This window comes from Rhincodon typus, chromosome 28 (assembly GCF_021869965.1).
Source record: "Rhincodon typus isolate 14 chromosome 28, sRhiTyp1.1, whole genome shotgun sequence".
NCBI lineage: Eukaryota > Metazoa > Chordata > Chondrichthyes > Orectolobiformes > Rhincodontidae > Rhincodon > Rhincodon typus.
Window position 1 is genome coordinate 19,761,483 of NC_063359.1, and position 17,968 is coordinate 19,779,450.

Below are 17,968 nucleotides of genomic sequence, written 5' to 3' on the forward strand. Positions count from 1 at the left end.
TTTTTGATCATAAAATTGCATTCAAGAAGCTTTAGATATTTTGCAATGTATTACTTGCTGATTCTGGAGTATGATAAAAAGTACCATTGTAAATGGTATGTCCATATTTTTAAATGATAAAGTACAGCACTGTGAAAAACCATATAATGAAGATCCCTCCCCCAATTTAAAAAAAAGTAAACAAAATACAAAGGTTCCGTTCTGACAAAGGGTCACTGGATTTAAAACATTAAATCTGCTTTTCTCCCCACAGAGGCTGCCACACCTGAGTTTCTCCAGTGGATTTTGTTTTAACAAAAATAAAGTGCTGATCTAGTTCTAAAGCAGGCTGTCCTCCAGACACAAACAGAGCATGTTGGGAGACCACATTGCAGCCCCCTGTATTCTTGTATAGCAGGTTCCAACCATCCCATCTGGAAATTATTGCTCCATATCTAATAGATTCCCATTCTAAAGTATGTTTGCCACTCTCAATTTCAGTTTGTGAGGTTTGAAAGGAAAATTACTCCAATAAAGGACATTGAAGCATAACTGGAAGAAGCCTTAAAATTGGCAGAAATAGCTTGCATCCAATTTTACTTTTTAAAAGGTTTTGGACAAGATAAAACTTAAGCAAGGGAATGAAGCCAGCAAGGAGATTTCAGCTCTTCGCTGCCAAGAAACCATGTAAAAATTGTTGTTCAGACCAGCTTGCCTACCTGCAAATTGAGAGATAACATAACCACTTTCAGTATATTTTATATTTGATACCGTTTTGCAGTGGTTTATTTACAATGGTCTGAAATGTACAATATGAACAACCATGATCAGCTTCAATGCAAAACAACAAACGTAAACATAATTCCAAGTAAAGAATATTTCAACAGCACTAGCAATTATCTTAATTCTACGATTTTTTTCGGAACTTTATCATGTTTTAATTTAACTGTCACTATTAGTTTACTGCATTGTTGCCTAGATGTCCCAAATTAAGAGTTAAGCTAACAACAATTTCCAAAATGAAAGCATAATAATATGCAAACTAGAAATCTGAAATAAAAACAGAATAACTCCCATCTGGCAGCATTTGTGGATAGTGGAATAAAGTTCTGAAGAAGTCCTATTGGACTCAATGTTAACTCTTCCTTTCTCCATGGATGCTCCAGCATTTTGTTTTTATTTTAATTTCCAAAATGCCATTTGTCTGAACTAAGATTATTTTGAACTAGAATTAATCTTTTAAAAAGTTGGTCTTACATTTTTATAAAAGCAAAATGATTCACTTATTTTTGAATAGTGGAATTACTTCATCCAATATTTTTAAACACTAAATTGATGTTTACTCATTTTCGCAGCCTAGATTTCAATACTCAATGTTATTTTTAAACTCATAAATTATTTTACTACTAAGAAAAGCAAACAACTCCATCGTGAGTTGATTTGGTCAGTTCAGTCAAAGAAATATTGCACTCAAAAACACAAATTTAATGTGAACATAAAACTGTTTTCCTATCTTTCAGTTGAGCTACATTGGATCGACAGTCTACAGTACTGATATGTCCTGTCTATTACAGGAAAAATGAATAGTCAAAGGAACTACTTTAAAAATGTTCATTCTTCATTGGTATTCTGCAACTGAATTAACAATATAATTTAGTTATTCTCTATATACTGGGTATAACATGCACTTAACCAACAAGATGTCATCTGTGTATTTATAACATTAGTATTAGGATCTGACATTCTGTCTGACAATGACAAGCTGCCCCCTTCTGCTCTTCCCATTTTAAACAGAAGAAGCAATCAATGACATTCCAATAAATATCTGAATGATACAAAATAATCTAGATCATTCGCAACAATCTGGACTTACATTATCAACTTAAATAACCAAAATGCAGCTGCATCACAGCACAAAGCTAAAAATGAGGATCAAAACTTTTTCCTTTTCCTCTGACAGTAAGAAGGTATACAGAGGTATTACCATGGAGACTGGCAACTAATTGCTACCCTACATTCTCAGTTGCAAGGGCTACATAGGCTAGAAATACCTGAAGCAGAGACAAATGAAGATGAAATACCCCCAGACTGGAACAAGATCATCCTCTAGAAAGTATACTTTCCAGTTTCCCTTACTCAACGTTCCATAAACTAGCATTGATCCATGTAAACCTATCTTTTATATAAATACCTGGTGTTAATCACATTATACATTCTGCCATGCTGTGGTAACAATATAAATTTGAACTAAAAATGTCTCCTGTATTACATTTTTTAAAATGTAAATCTGCTCCATTTGCAAGTAACCTAGGATCACTGAAGAATCTTCAGTCAAATTTCATGCTTCTGGTAATTTTTGCCTAACAGGACTGTGATAATATCCCTAAACAAAATTTGAAAGCAAATGGTTGAAGAACAGCTTCAAAGGATAAGAATCCCTTGGATTTTTTAAAAATATACAATTTACTGTGTGGAGATTAATTTTTTTGAGAAAATGCAGTATGATGCCCAACTAAAAGTGCAGCCAGGAGGTAAGTACTCTTGTTTTCTGTATAGCATTTTTAAAATCTGTAACTGGTATAGGAATTATAAGATTCTATAATTTAGGAAATGGTGTTACATTATTTTAAAGAACTTATAAATGAAAGTTATGCCAATTGTCTTTCAGAAGCAGTATAGTCACTCTGCCTCTAATCATTAAATAGTAAAGCTTTTGTTTAGGGGGAAAGAACCTGTCGGAAACAGTCTTATTTCTGGCATACTGTGGAAATCCAAGGCATTATTGTAGATAAATAAATGCCTTGCCTTTTAAAGATAATTTCTGGCACTACAAATGCAGACAGTTGAAAGTTCTTCACTCTATTCAATCAGTTTACATGCCATAATTGTCCTATAATTTGCTAATCTCTCAAATTAATAGTCATTCAAAACAAAATAAATTGATGTGGCTGTGATAGGAAATCTTGTAATTATTTAGAAATTACAAAGGTTCTAACAGAGTATTTTCAGTCATCTTCAAGTGCTGAAGCTGCAGTCTTAATCTTCTTATTTAGCTCTTCTGGTGATTTCAGCAGTTCTGTTAAGTGGTTGTGTGGAATCTCGAGCAGCATTCCTAAAGAAGATTGCAGAAGTATTAATGCCATTAATAAAGGCTACATGTTCTAATCAAATCACTAGAATACTAATTTGATGGCTTGACTCCAAACTACTGTAAATGTTGCAGAACCACCATATGAAAAAGGCAAACATCCAGGAGATTACGTGTTTACAATATATGTGTAAAACCAGAGAAACTTACATTTATTTCTTTTTATGAAGTCATAGATTCTGCTGCTGAGGATAGGCATTTTAGTGATCCCATCAGCTAAGACATTTTACAGTCATTTGTGCTTGTGCAGTTCCTTTGACATATACTCCTGAAGCCAACAACTACTTGTTCTGTGCTAGTTATCAAATAGTGCACACTTTTCCATTTTCACAGTGGCGTAAGAAGATAAATATGTTTTTACTAGTACCTACATGATTGTAAAGTAAGCAAGAAAGAGTTGTTTGTAGCCAAAAGACAATGACCACCAACCTAAGGTCGGTGCTTTTCTTTTGTAACTTGAAATGTTTTGAGATTTTTGACTATTTGGACTCAGAGGGGTTTCCTAAACAACAAAATCATCATCATTCATATTAAGCTGATGAAACTGACAAACAGGACCACAACACAAACTTCTGGAAATGTGATTCAAACAAAGCCTATAGCCAGAATGGAGCTTCCATTTATCAGCCCATGACAGTGGATGTGCTAAGACATGCAGTGAACAATATTTTTCAATGTCTTCAGTACTAAACTATTTGCAACCCAGGTATTATGTTTGTTCTGAAAAGGTCATGTCAGACTTGAAACACTAACCCTGTTTCTCTCTTTACAGATGTTATAATACCCACTGAGATCATTCAGCATGTTCTGCTTTTATACCATTGTGACCTTTTGAAACTACCTCCCAACCACACATTCACACAATCAACATGATTACCAATGTCCACCCCAAGAACACTGCCCAACTTTGTTTCTGCCTGTATTTATCTGCTGCTGAAATGCTCAGGCAAGCCTTTATTACTTCTAAATGCAACCAATATTTCCTCTTCCCGCTTTTACAGCACTTATTAAAACTTGATAATTTCACGAGCTTTTTTTGGTCCATCTTATTATTTGCTGTGTGCTTCAGTGTCAAATTTTCTTTTATAATGCTACTAAAAGGTGCCTTGGGATCTGATATTGTTTTAAATGCACTACATAAATGCCCATTGTTGTTGCTGCTGTTAACTTAAAATCAGGAGCGATTAGTTGCTAGGAATCCATGCCTAGGACAAAAACAGACTAATCCACAGACAGACAACTGACTGATTCAGTGATCCAGCCTTTGGTTTCTTATTCAGCAAAGAAAACATGACCAGACTCTGGAAATATAATACGGAACTCATCATACAGAATAAGAAATCTCTACTTCAGTTTAGTGCCAATTAGTTTCAGTCAATTTTCAAAGTATTTTGATAATCTGTTAGTGATATTAGTTGAGGGATAAACATTGGCTAGGACAGAAGGAAGAATTCCCCTACTCATCCTCGGCACAGAGTTGGGCATCCACCTGAAACAGCAGGCATAGCCTCAGTTTAAGGGTTCAATGCAACGCTTCATCAAAACTGCAATACAGCGTCAAAGATATCGAAAATGTAAAGGAAAAAAATAGAGAATATAATACTGTACATAATAAGGGATAGGACTTTTAATTACACATACCTGTTATCCTGCTTGCATGGTCACTGTATTTTGTATTGTTGATGTAACAATATAATTCCTCTCCGAGCTGTTCAGTTTCACTGTCCAGATCACTTCCATCTTCACCGTTCACCAATTCCGGATTCTGAGTAGCTGACTGGGACAGTACTGCCTGTGCTTTTTGAACAGCAGCATGTAGTGCTAACCTGTCAGTCAGCAGCACCTGAATGGCTGAAGGATCCAGTTCCAATAGCATTCCTAAAACCAGAAAAGGCATGATGTTCCTGTCACACTCGAACCATTTAATATACAGAATTTGTAGGATGTAAATTCCCTAAAATAACAAACTGCATCCCAACAATAATGACTTGCATAGCTGCAACAACAAAGCATTCTAAAATATTTTTGCAGTGCCAAAGACAGGCAATATGTACTTAAAATGAAGATCAAAGTTGAGAATCAAACTTCAACCAATTGTTGTCAGTGTACAGTAACATTTCCTACAGGCTGTTTGTGTTCTAACACAAAGGAAAATTAAGTCCAGTTGACAGTACGTTGACACTTCATTAATTTTCAATTGAACCTGTTTGTTACGAAAACCGCTTTTTAAAGGAGTATTTTCCATTCAAATACACAATAATTTGTTAGCATTTTAAAGTGGAATAATTCCTATAATTAACTCATATCATTTTGATTGAGAAACTTGTTGAGTTTTTGTACTATAATTTCAGTTTTACATCCTATAAAAATCACAAGATTTTATGCAATAACACTAGCTATTCGTCTCATTTAGGTAGATATTAATGTTTCTTTGAGGCAGTGTTATCTCAAGCTATGTCTAATTTATTACTGACATGCCAACTAGACAAAACCATGATATTCAGCAGTGGCCAAATCATACAGATCAAAAACTTAAATGTCAGGGTGATTGTACTGTCTATGTTCTGCCACAGACGCAGCACAATCCTACTTAGTAAGTACAATTATAAACAAAGTTATAGATGTCTGGGGCACAGCATCATCTTAACAATGGTTGTTTCTACTACAAATTCCTTAAATTTAAACCAGCAAATTCCTCCAGAACAAAAACAGAAGTTGCTGGCAAAGCTCAGCAGGTCTGGCAGCATCTGTGAAGGGAAAACCAGAGTTAACATTTCGAGTCCGGACAAAGAGACAGATAATGATCAGGCTGGGAGGGTAAATAGTTGTTAATGGGGACTATTAGTGACTAATAACAGGTAGTGTGTAATGGCAGGCTATGTGGTAACAAGGCCTGGTGTGTGGGGTAGGGGCCTGGGACATGGGAGAGTTTAGGCCCTAAAATTATTGAACTCGATATGGAGTCAGGAGGGCTGCAGGGTCCCCAAGCTGAAAATGAGGTGTTATTCTTCTAGCTTGCATTAAGCTTCGCTAGAACACTGCAGCAAGCCAGAGACAGACATGTTGGTCAGGGAACAGGGTGGTGCGTTAAAGTGGCAGGCTACAGGTAGTTCAGGGTCTTTTATGCAAGCAGAACATAGATGTTCTGCGAAGTGGTCACCTAGTCTACGCTACATTTCCCCAATGTAGAGGAGACCACATTGTTAGCAGTGAATGCAGTAGACTAGATTCTGGGAAGTGCAGGTGAAGTGTTGCTTCACCTGGAAGATATGTTTGGGCCCTTGGATAGTGAGGAGGGAGGAGGTAAATGGGCAGGTGTTGTACCTTCGCCGGTTACAGGGGAACGTGCCGTAGGGCTGTGGGGGGGCGTTGGGGGTTAAGGAAGTGTGGACCAGGGTGTCTCGGAGGGAACGGTCCCTGCGGAATGTGGACAAGGGATGAAAGGGGAATATGTGTCTGGTGGTGGTATCTTGCTGGAGGTGGCGGAAATGGCGTCTGATGATCTTCTGGATGTGGATGCTGGTGGGATGGTAGGTGAGGATAAGGGAACGCTATCGCTGTTGCGAGGGGGAAGAGAAGGGTGAGGGCGGAAGTGCGGGAGATGGGTCGGACCTGGTTGAGGGCCTTGTCGACAACAGAGGTGGGCAATCCTTAGTTCAGGAAGAAGGTGGACATTTCGGAGGCTCCCTTGTCGAAGTTGGCCTCATCTGAACATATAAGACAGAAATGGAGGAACTGAGAGAATGCGATGGAGTCTTTACAGGAAGTGGGGTGTGTATAGTCCAGGTAGCTGTGGGAATCGGTGGGTTTGTAGTGGATATTAGTAACCAGTCTATCCCCAGAAATAGAAACAGAAATGAGGAAGGGTCACCGGACCCGAAACGTTAACTCTGTTTTTTCCTTCACAGATGCTGCCAGAGCTGCTGGGCTTTTCCAGAAACTTCTGTTTTTGTTCCTGATTTACAGCATCTGCAGTTCTTTCCTTCTTTAAATTTCTCCAGAATCCTCGGCGTAACAGCACACTGCAATATTCGGGGTTGAACAAATGCACTGGGGAGATTCTCATAATACAATAATCAATTTGTCAAAGTCAGTGCATTTGTTACTTTAGAACATCTTAACTCAAGGTCTTGATTGCTTACTGCTCAGGAAACCAGATGGACCTACTTCAAAAACCAGTTCACACCAAAGTTCCAACTGTTACTTTCAAATTCCCATACAGTGAGTTATCAACTTAGCCCGCAGACTGTGTAGAAGTTGTCATGTTGTCAGCCTAAAGGAAGAGATAAAAATGTTGTGGGCCTTGCATACATTCTGTTATCAGGTTGGAGGTGGTGGTCAAATGTCCCTACGTGTTTGCCGCGAGGTGTATGTAGTCCAGTTTGACAAAGAAAAGTGAAGAATGGAGACTGGAAATACAATTGTGTCAAAGAGTGTTGAAGGCTTCTGTATGCACATTTTTTATATTAAAACAAATGCAACAGGGTAACAGATTAGCAACCCACAATAGATTTTAAGACCACCATGACAAATTCTGAAACCAAACTGCAAAAATCTAGTGAGATAGCAAGAACTGCAGATGCTGGAGTCAGAGATAACAAAGTGTGGAGCTGGAGGAACACAGCAGGCCAGGCAGCAGAGGTGTAGGAAAGATTTCCGATCCGAAACGTCAGCTTTCCTGTTCCTCTGATGCTGCCTGGCCTGCTGTGTTCCTCCAACTCCATACTATGTTACAAAAATCTAGTACTTTTTTTTGGCCCAGAAAGCAGTACCATGAAGAATGCTCTGTCAACATGAAAAACAATAAGAAAGGACACTGGACTCAAAACGTTAACTCTGTTTCTCTCTCTACAGATGCTGCCAGACCTGCTGAATTTCTCCAACAATTTGTGTTTTCATTTCAGATCTTTAGTATTGCAATTTTTTTTTGTTTTATTTTGATGATTAACTCTTGTCTTTCAGAGAAGAGGACCTGCCACCCCTACCTGGAAGACACGTGACGAACAAACACACATTTTGTGGCTGACTCAATGCTGACCAAAGCGGCCTGGCAAGTCACCCAGTCACCAGCGGTTGTAAAAAGGCTGATCATCACTTTCTCATGTTTAGTAGTAATGGGCAATAAATGCAACCTTGTCAGCATCATCCACTTATTGAAGGAAGATAGCGAGAGTATTTTCTTTTAGATGGATTTGGTCTTGATGAATAGTAATCTGTCCAATTCTATGACATTTATTTCCATTTTAATTCTAAGCCACTAGTAATACAGATTGTAGGGGTAATGGTTAGTAATAAACTTGATTCCTTTCAAAAACATTGCTGTGCCCAGAACTACAAAATTATTAGGAAGGGTCACTTGACCCGAAACGTTAACTCTGATTTCTCCCCAAAGATTCTGCCAGACGTGCTCAGCTTTTCCAGCAATTTCTGTTTTTGTACAGCATCTACAGTCTTTTTTTCAGTTTTTGCTACAGACTTATTAGTTTGGAAAATTCTTAATTGAGTTAAAAGTCAAAAGAGCTTCATTACTGATGATAACACTTTATTGAAGATGGATACAGATTCTATAAACACAGCATTTAATAAATGAACACAAATGGTTTTCAACATAGAATACAGACAGTTCCTGCAATAGTTATCCAAGTCAAAAAAAATGAGTGAATTCTAGGTTGAATTTTCTAATTTGCTAAGTCATTGCCATTTCTCAAGCACCTAAAAGCCAAATTAAACTGACCAAGAATAATAATATTGGAAAGTAATGCTATTTACAAAAGATGGGGTTTTGTTTTAAGAAGTGACATCAATAATCCCCAACCTGGATGAAAACCCCATGATTGACAAAAAAATAAATTTTCAAATCTTTATATCTCTTGGCAATGACACCCTGTTGCGTTTTGGAGATGTCAACTTGTAGGATTGGTTTCCTGTTGCCCAACATATTTGTCACCTCTCAAAAATTAATTTATATCTTCAAAGGATACAAGATTCTCCTTACCAGTAATGTAAGCGCAGTTCTGTGGATCGATCTTTTCGACCTGTTCAAAAATCTTCTCTCCCAGGTTCTCTTTCACATCGTCAAAATCTGAATTATTGGACATCTCCCTCTCATTTGGCATTTTTCTAAAAAAAAGTGTAAAGCTTTGAACTTTTGAATTACTGTGCCCACAAGATTTTGTGCAAGATACTTATCAATGTCTCTTAACTTCATATTAACACGTCCAGTCTATTGTTAAATATTTACACTGCGGTACATTCCCTAAAAACAGAGTAGTCCATTATAAATTTTAATGTGCCGACAACAATTCCAATTCCAGAAAAACAAATTTTCTCTTCAGAGCCTTGCAAACTATTAAGTAAAATAATCTTCTTTTTCTCTTCCTTATAGAGCAACTCATGCAGTACTCTATTTCTTATTCTGATTTTATGTTCAGCAGATTGTGGGGACATACAATTGGTTCATCAACACTGATATTTTGTCAATCAATCGCTAAACTGTAAAGTGCTGTGTAAAAGTATTCTAAACCTATTTGCAAATAACATATAAATCCACACAAACGTACAGCTCCAGTGCTTCCTGTGCAATGTGAATCTTTTGTTCTAACAGATCCAAGTCACTGACGAGTTTCTTTACTTCTTTACGTCCCATTTCCAGTAACATACCTGGTTTGGCACAAAAATAAACCGGCATGCAGTACAGTTAGAGTTATTGTAATTTGTGTTTGACCATCTACTTCAACTTCTTTTGCAACCATCTCCCTACAAAAATGATGTATCCAAAAATGTCTGCTCAATTCAAAATTGCATATTATAATTCCACTTTCATATATGAAGGTGACAAAGTTAGATCAAAAATCTGAGCTTCGAACTATTCATTAATATTTATTTTATTTTAGTAGCTGGTCAATGCTAGTGTTCAATTGATTTGTCCCCCTATAACACATTCTGTGAGGATTTGGTTGATCCCTTCACCACAAAAGTAAAATTGTTCAAACATGATTGTTTAACAGATTCATCATTATCTCTTTTTGGAAGAGTTTTGTCAGGATTCTTCACTTGTTACTTATTTTTATTTTTAGTCGATGCTTCGATAGGACACCAACGCACCTGTTATTTTTTCACTGTGCCCAGTATTATGGATGTCCACTAGGTCATACAATTGATCACCTAATGAATCAGTGGAATCAGAATCCGTATCATCTTGCCCGCCTTTAAACAGACTGGAAGTCAAACAAAATATTTGTTTCTCAAACATCAAAATTAACAGTAGTACAGACAGAAAACATTAGCCATTTTGAGCTTAATAGGCCACATTAAATTTAAGATTACATAAATTCCGATTTTTCAAAAAAAGTCATTCCAGCACATTCCAGTACCCCAACCACCACAGCCATATGGAGAATGTTACTATAAATCTATCTCACACTCTAAAATTAAAATGGTACTCAAAAGGATACCATGGTGTATTAAAGCTGAAATAAGTGTATTGTCTACATTGAAAATAGTTAGAAGTAATGTCATATTGAGAACAAAATGTTCAATACCATTTATTTATGCTTTGACACTTTTCTGTAGAATTCTGGAGTGTGCTGAATGCTTTTTGAAGTCCAGCAGACAGCAACTTGTCATCCTGTATCATCTGATCCAGTACAGGAACTGGGAGCTCCAGCAGCATTCCTGTAAGAGGCTCAAAATAAAAAGACTATTGTGCTTTTTATGTAAAATATGTCCATAATTTATGGTATTTTAATGCATTTAAATTAGATGTTTACAGCTGTCAGTGTAATTTAGTTTCATAATCATGTATTATTAATAAGGAGTGAGAAGATTAATAGTACAGATTTATTTCACAATGAACAACAGGAATTTTCCAAGAGGATAATTAAATGATTAAAATTGTGAGAAGAATCTACATTTGTTACAAATTTCACACAAATCTGACAGTTATTATGCTCATCTTTTTGATCTTCTTTTGACTGACTCTTCAATCCCTCAGTCCTATCTTTCTTTGCAAAAGCATTTAATTACCTTTTGATTGATGTTATACCATTCATTTCAGTGGCCTCTCACAATAACTTTTGCAAAATAAAAATTAACCAAATATCTTTCTCAATCCAAATTGCTCATTTTTAACATGGGTCGTTGTACTTCAGCCCTCTGTTCAAGTGGATAAGCATTTGAATCAATTTGTTAAACTCTATATAATCTTAAAATTCAGAAAAACTACTTTGGAGTTTTGTTTCCAGGACACAAACTAGGGACGTATTCCCTGGAATTTAGAAGGTTAGATGGAATGACTTGATCAAATCTTAAAGGTATCAGAAATATAGAGAGAACCTATCTTGCTTAGGAGTAGGGACTTGGTCTAAAAATTAGAACTAGAGTTTTCAGGAGTGAAATTAGGAAACACTTCTGCATGCAAAATGTGGTATGAGTTTAGAACTCCCTTCTACAATTGCAATTGATGCTAAATCAATTGACATGTTTAAATCTAAAATTTATTGATCTTTGTTCATTGATCTTTCCATCAAATTTGTCTTTCTGATTAGTACTGTCCCAATCATTGAGTGCCATAATTTAGCAAAGCTATTCACAACTATATAATTATTTGTTTTCTAATCTGTCTTCTGACAATATAACATGGTATTGTATTTTTTTACATGGTAATAGCTTAGTTGATTTATCCACATTGCCTCTGGAGATTTCCCAATCAGTACCACATAAGTTATATTTGGTTTTAGGCTTTATTGAACTACACATAGCTTATCTACTGATGGTCATCTAAGAATACAAAATTATTCTGATTCCTTTCCTGCTGTTACTGGTATCATCCAAAACTTTACTATTTTGCATATGATACGTTCATATAGGTCATATCTCTAAACTACACTCAGGAACCCATACAACAGTCCACTATAAAACTAAAACAACTGTACCTGTTAGTTTTATAGCCATTTCTGGATATCGTGGGACAATAGCATTATAAAGCTTTTCTCCTAGTGTATTCTGTTGCTCCAAATATTGCTTCTCCATTTAAATCATTTTAGATAATAAGCTAAAGAAGGTGTGAAGTTCCCCATCCAAGTCGTCCTATCCTGTTGTCGGGTTATGGATGCCTTCTTCAATTTCAGAGCGCTGTCACAAAAAGAATCTCGAATTATTAATTCCTTCTCACCCGAGACAACTGAGAACAGATCAACTGCTCATTGATTTCGTCAATGATTTATGGACCGTTATATTTGCTGCTATGTTTCCCTTGAGAACAATCACTGAACTTGTAGCTTGCGGGGAAAGAACAGAAATGTTGGGAATACTCAGCAGGTCTGACAGTACTGGGGTGAGAGACAGAGACAGAGAGAGAGAGAGAGAGAGAGAAAGAAACACAGTGAGAGAAAGTGACATTTCAGATCAAACTCCCAGCTGCTGAATGTGATGGAGACAAACTGCAGTAACTCCCTGCAATAATATCACAGACACAAACCAGAATATGGAAACTCAAAGAACCTTTTTTAATTCTATTTTACGAAAGAAATCTGAAACGAATGTGGATACAAAAATACCCACCGCACGATCACAAACAGTTTCGCTGCGACTCGGCCATTACAATCACTACTACAACAACAACTGCAACCAGGCGACGTCACACGCTGATTGCATCATACGCAACGCGTCGCCCGCTGATTGCATCATACGCACCCCGTCGCCCGGTGGACACCCTCGAACTCCCCAACCCCGCGGCGGATTCAAAATAGTTCCACACAATACACCGAAAATGAAGAACGCCTTCCTTCGGCACAGATTTAACTGAGAAACCAAGTGAATCGAGATTTTGAAAGAAATAAAAATGCGGTAATATTTTGATGGGGGGAGACGTTGTGAGGTGTCCATGTGGGATGGAGCCGGAAGTAGTCCCGATCAGGCGGAGGGCGGTTGTGATAAGGCGGCGCGTGGGGAGGACTCGCTCTTTTTGCGGACGGCGGCGGCGAGAGCAGAGGTTCGTGAGGGAGAGCGAGAGGGGGAGGATGACAGAGACACACACACACACACACACACACACACACAGAGAGACTAAGGGAGGGTGTTCGTGGGGAGGGGGTGGTGAGGGACTAACTGGGGGGGGGCCGGGATTGAGGACCTTGCCGTGGAGCTGATAGCCAAGGCCCGGCCCGCGGCCTAGTGCCGAAATTTTCGGAACCTGTTGCTCCCGGACAGGCCGCACTTGAAGTGTCGCTTGTGGCTGAGCGGGCGGGCGGGAGTCCGGGGTGACCTGACCTGGCCGCCATTATCGCATCCATCCCGGTGGGGGTGGCTGAGGCCTGGGCCTGGCTGCATGTGGCCGCCTCTTGGTGGGATTCCCGGCCCTGGGTTTGTTGTGCGGCCGGGCTTTCCCATGTTACTGAACATCGAACTGAGTATCTGTCTCTCTCTGTGTCCGTGTCCAGGAGGAGATGTCGGCTCACCTTCAATGGATGATCATCCGGAACTGCTCCAGTTTCCTGATTAAAAGGAACCATCAGGTTTACAGCACCGTGAGTATTTGCAGTACCGTCTGAAGTTTAAAATTAGCTCGCGGTAGTTTCATGTTTGTTTGAAATTTGAACTTTGTGCGTTCCATCTGCCATTATTGAAGCAGGGCTTTTTGGCTCAGGATTTGAGTTTGTCTACCTTTTTAACGTTTCAGTGCTTGAGGCTGAATCCTGTAGAGGATCAAGGCAGCAATTGTCTATACTTGCCCCTGTGAGTGAGTTAGTACAGGTTCATAGTTGTGACTTGTGTGATGTTTGTTCTTGTCCCATTCTGATGGCTTTGATTTTATTTTCCTTCGATGTAATCAAGACAATGATTCAATATCTTGTTTACCAGTTGTCCCTGTTGATATTGCTGCTGACCATTTGTGCAGTAAAAATGCAGAGTCAAATGTTTTCTCTGGTTGCTGGCGTTGATTGCTAGGTGTGGTACTGCCATTCTGTGTTAGTTTTAATTCTGTCAGGTTGCTGATTTGTCTGAGTATAATTCTGCAGGCATTGATCACCCTTAAGTGTGTGCATTAGAAATTGAAATGCTTGTGCTTGTACTTGTACATTTGTTGAGTTAATTCAGGACTAATTACTCATGTGGTACTGGTGACCAATTGGATAATCCCGCGAATCCCACTTGATCCTTGTGGCTTTGCAATTTTATTTCCTTTTAAGATCAATTTCTTTTTCAGTAATTGCTTTAACTTAAAGCACCCTTCTTGTAGTACTTCCAGTCTGTTGGCACTTGCTGCGTAATAATTGTTTGCATTTCCCTCCACCGTTGAATTGGATCTTTAATCTGTTCCCTGGTCTGTGTAGTTCTGTGCATTGTTCACTATCTTCTAGGCCACCAGGACCTGCTGCCTTATCTTGGATTTATGATAATTTGTTTACATTAATGCAGGGTAGCATTGGAGTGGATTTTTGTGTTCCCTTTTCCTAAATCTTTGACTCTGTCCTGTCCCTGCGACGTAGGAATCCAACAATCTGAAGTCCAGGAACTCTTTCCGTTACAATGGACTTATTCATCGCAGAACTGTGGGTGTAGAGCCTGCAGCTGATGGGAAAGGAGTGGTGGTCGTCCTGAAAAAGCGAGCGGGTAAGTGTGTTGATCCCCCTGTTTTTAAATTATACAACGGCACCTCATTGTGATTTCACGTAGTCAGATACGCCCATCCAGCCTAATTTGCTTCGTTGTGTGGGATTGGTTGGAACTTTACCACTTCTTTGTCTTTCCCTGCCACCTCGTCACTATCACATTGGTCTGATTCACTGACTAAAATGATAACGTTGGCAATTCTGCTCTTTAGATTGGTTTGTACTTCAGATACCTGTCAAATTATTGCTGATCTTCCCTGTCTTTTTTAGGTATTTGCTCTGGTTGTGAGCATACATTTTTCTTTTGATCATGAGTCTTATATATAAGGCCACAAGAAGTACAGGCAGGAGTAGCTCATTCAGCCCCTCAACCCTGCTCTGCTTGTCTACCTTCCTGCATTTTCCTTGTAATCCTTCATTCCCTGACTGACTTGAAGACTTATCATAGTTTTAAATATACATAAGGACTTTGTCCCCCACAGCTCTCTGTGGCAAGAAGTACCAAAGACTGTCGACTCTCAAAAGAAATTCCTCATCTCAGTATTAAATTGGTGCCCCTTAATTCTGAGAATAAGCCCTCTGGTCCTAGACTCTCCCATGAGGGGAAACATCCTCTCAGCATTTACCATGTCAAGCCCCTTAATAATTCTCTGTTTCGAAAAGTTGATCTCTCATTCATCTAAATTCCAGTGAGTAGAGGTCTGACCTGATTTTATTTTTTTCTCTCTCTCTCTCGCTCGAGAAGCCCTCATTACCAGATTATAAGATTGTCTGATATGTGGTCTCCTGCATACTGCTTTTGACACATCATTTTACATTGCTTTCTTTTTGGGGTTTCAGGTCAACGCAAACCAGCAACGTCCTATGAAAAGATCACCATCAACAAGAATAGCCGCGCTACCCTAAGCAGTTTGCGACACATCATCCGCAAGAACAAGTACCGAAAGGACCTTCGCATGGTATGAAAAGATTATACTTTTTACAGTGTCAACTGTTTGGCTTGTGATACTAATCAAGTAATTTTGATTCCTCCTAATGCAGGAGCTGGTTAGAATGTTTTCCTGTCTGACCTTTACTTCAACTGAAAATATTGTCTTGGTATTACAGTTCCACAGCAACCTTTGTTGCCATGCCCCAGTAGCCAATTACTGTATTGTCAACTAGCCATTTGCTTATTTGGTGTAGATCAGCTGACATAGGATAGACCCGTTGGAAAATGGGACACTTTTTTTTGTAACTGAGAGTTTGTCCAAGCCCCCTTGAATTCATTTTTTAAAATTGAGAATAGTGAATTTTACTGTTTAAATTTGCAAAAGTCTGTTCTGGAACACTAATGGACAGTTTGATTCCACAGGTCTGGCATAATTTTAATCGCCTGATTATTCTCCCTTGTCTGCTCTTTTCCTATAACCTTGTAACTTATAAACTTTTTTAAACAATGCATTAAGGAATTTGTCAGAAACTAAGTACTTTGCAGAGATGTTTTCTCAGCTCTCATCTTTAGCATGGAGTTTTTGAGAGGTTGGTCAAGCTTAAAGATCTACTGGCGGTCTTTGAGGATGTAACTAGTAGAAAAGCTGAGAGAGAGCCAGTGGATGTAGTGTACTTGAATTTTCAGAAATCCTAAAGTGGACAGAGTTAAAGCACATGGTAAAAGATTGTCATGGATTGATAATTGGTTGACAGACAAGAAACATTGCCAGAAAAACATCCACTTCTATTCCCAGACTGACAGTGACTAGTCAGGTATTGCAAGAATCGATGTTTCAGCCCTATCTGTTCACAATTGACCTGGATGAGGGAACCAAATGTAACATTTCCAAATTTGTTGACCCCACAAAACTAGACGGGATTGACTGCTGTGATGAGGATGCAATGATTTAGAGAAGTTGAGAGGGCAACCATAAAGCAGATGCCACACAACATGGCTAAATATGAAGTGTTGCACTTTGGTGCAAAAAAAACAATTATTTAAATGGTGGTATATTGGGAAGTGTGGGTGTACAATGGGATCTGGATGTCTTTCTCCACCAAATGGGCCCATATTCACTACAGTTTGGAAAGATGAGAGGGGGTCTAATTGAAATATATTAAATTCTAATAAGACTGGACAGAGTAGGTGCAGGTAGAGTGTTTTCCTTGGTTGGTGAATCTAGAACCAGGAGTCTCTCAGTTTCAAAATACAGGGTAGATCATTTTAGGACTGAAAATAAGAAAAAAGCCCTTCAAAGGGTAGTGAGCTGTGGAATTCCCTACCTCCAGAAGGCATTGCAGGCCAAGTCACTTTATTCAAGAAAGTGATGCAATTTTAGATTTTAAAAGCATTGAGAATCAGTCACAACAATATTGGATGGAGAGTGATTTCAGAGTTGAATAGCCTATACTCCTAGTTTGTGATTGCCTCAATTTTAAATTCATGCCCTCTCAATATCTGATTGCCCAGTGTTTAGTTTCAGCCTTTCATACCTATTCATGGATCCACTGCTCCTTAATTCTATTGACAGTCACTTGTGCTGTTTATGTAGATGTGTGAAAATATTGTCCTGAAAGTTTTGATAGTACAGTTTATTGAAAGTAAGTTAACTTGCTAATTTTGGTTTTTCTTTTAGGCTGCACTTCGACGTGCCAGTGCCATTCTAAGGAGCCAGAAGCCAGTTGTTGTCAAGAAGAAGCGCACTCGGGCCACCAAGAGTGCATAAACATGTAAAAGATGGACGTATCTTACGATTAAAATAAAGGAGGATCTTGAGTAGCTTGTTCTGTGTATTTTCATGGCAACTTTTAAAATTCACTTGTTGGATGTGTTTGTTGCTGGCAAGGTCGATGCTTATTGTGTATCCCAAATTGAGAAAGTGGCTTTTGGGTGTAGTCTCGGAAAGTATTCCCGTCGTGGTTTGGTACAGGTAGCTTATTGGACTGTTTCAGCAGTTGAAAGTCAGTAATGTTACAGTTGGCATGGAATGTCCAGGCTAAGTAAAGTCACCAGTCCTCTGAATTATTAAGATGACCTACATCTGGGTAGAGAAAAGAGATATGTCAAACACTTTATTAAAGAAGGATTCCCTTGCTGGAAGTCCAAGCTTAATCATTTTGTTTAAAAATAAATGTAGTCTTCTGATTTCTCTGATATAACAGCTGCCATGTTGGATATCAAGTTGTCTCTGCAAGAGCTGTATTTCTGAAGAAGGGTCTAGGCCCAAAACGTCAGCCTTCCTGCTCCTCTGATGCT

General features: G+C 38.5%; 2 protein-coding genes across 4 annotated transcripts; one reads left to right on the forward strand and one right to left on the reverse strand.

The window, feature by feature from the left end:
* Window positions 1-731: 731 nt before the first annotated feature.
* LOC109918588 lies at window positions 732-12,796 on the reverse strand. Of its 3 annotated transcripts, none has more exons than XM_020518517.2 (8): window positions 12,689-12,796; window positions 12,061-12,259; window positions 10,669-10,801; window positions 10,232-10,344; window positions 9,688-9,787; window positions 9,123-9,247; window positions 4,769-5,005; window positions 732-3,091 (listed from the first exon to the last, which is right to left on the reverse strand). In XM_020518517.2, exons 2-8 carry the CDS (start codon window positions 12,155-12,157, stop codon window positions 2,985-2,987), a joined length of 912 nt encoding a protein of 303 aa, XP_020374106.1. In that variant the 5' UTR covers window positions 12,158-12,259; window positions 12,689-12,796; the 3' UTR covers window positions 732-2,984. The 3 variants fall into 3 exon arrangements, with proteins under 3 accessions (XP_020374106.1, XP_020374107.1, XP_048469687.1); XM_020518518.2 differs by having other exon boundaries at window positions 763-3,091; window positions 12,629-12,733; XM_048613730.1 differs by lacking the exon at window positions 12,689-12,796 and having other exon boundaries at window positions 763-3,091; window positions 10,669-10,811; window positions 12,061-12,164.
* A 24-nt stretch (window positions 12,797-12,820) lies between these two features.
* rpl28 (ribosomal protein L28) lies at window positions 12,821-17,491 on the forward strand. The gene is made up of 5 exons (XM_020518520.2): window positions 12,821-13,118; window positions 13,567-13,653; window positions 14,617-14,740; window positions 15,580-15,698; window positions 17,349-17,491. The coding sequence occupies exons 1-5, from the start codon at window positions 13,011-13,013 to the stop codon at window positions 17,436-17,438; spliced, it is 528 nt and encodes a 175-aa protein (XP_020374109.2). The 5' UTR covers window positions 12,821-13,010; the 3' UTR covers window positions 17,439-17,491.
* Window positions 17,492-17,968: the final 477 nt, after the last annotated feature.

Bases quoted from the DNA above. Each gene is read 5' to 3' on its own strand.
- LOC109918588 (XM_020518517.2), bottom strand. From the start codon at position 12,157: ATGGAGAAGCAATATTTGGAGCAACAGAATACACTAGGAGAAAAGCTT. The intron at 10,802-12,060 runs GTACAGTTGTTT...AGCCTCTTACAG, and splicing joins AATGGCTATAAAACTAACAG to GAATGCTGCTGGAGCTCCCA. The intron at 9,248-9,687 runs GTACGTTTGTGT...ACTTTTTTTTAG, and splicing joins GCACAGGAAGCACTGGAGCT to AAAAATGCCAAATGAGAGGG.
- rpl28 (XM_020518520.2), top strand. From the start codon at position 13,011: ATGTGGGATGGAGCCGGAAGTAGTCCCGATCAGGCGGAGGGCGGTTGT. The intron at 13,119-13,566 runs GTTCGTGAGGGA...GTCCGTGTCCAG, and splicing joins CGGCGGCGGCGAGAGCAGAG to GAGGAGATGTCGGCTCACCT. The intron at 14,741-15,579 runs GTAAGTGTGTTG...TTGGGGTTTCAG, and splicing joins CGTCCTGAAAAAGCGAGCGG to GTCAACGCAAACCAGCAACG.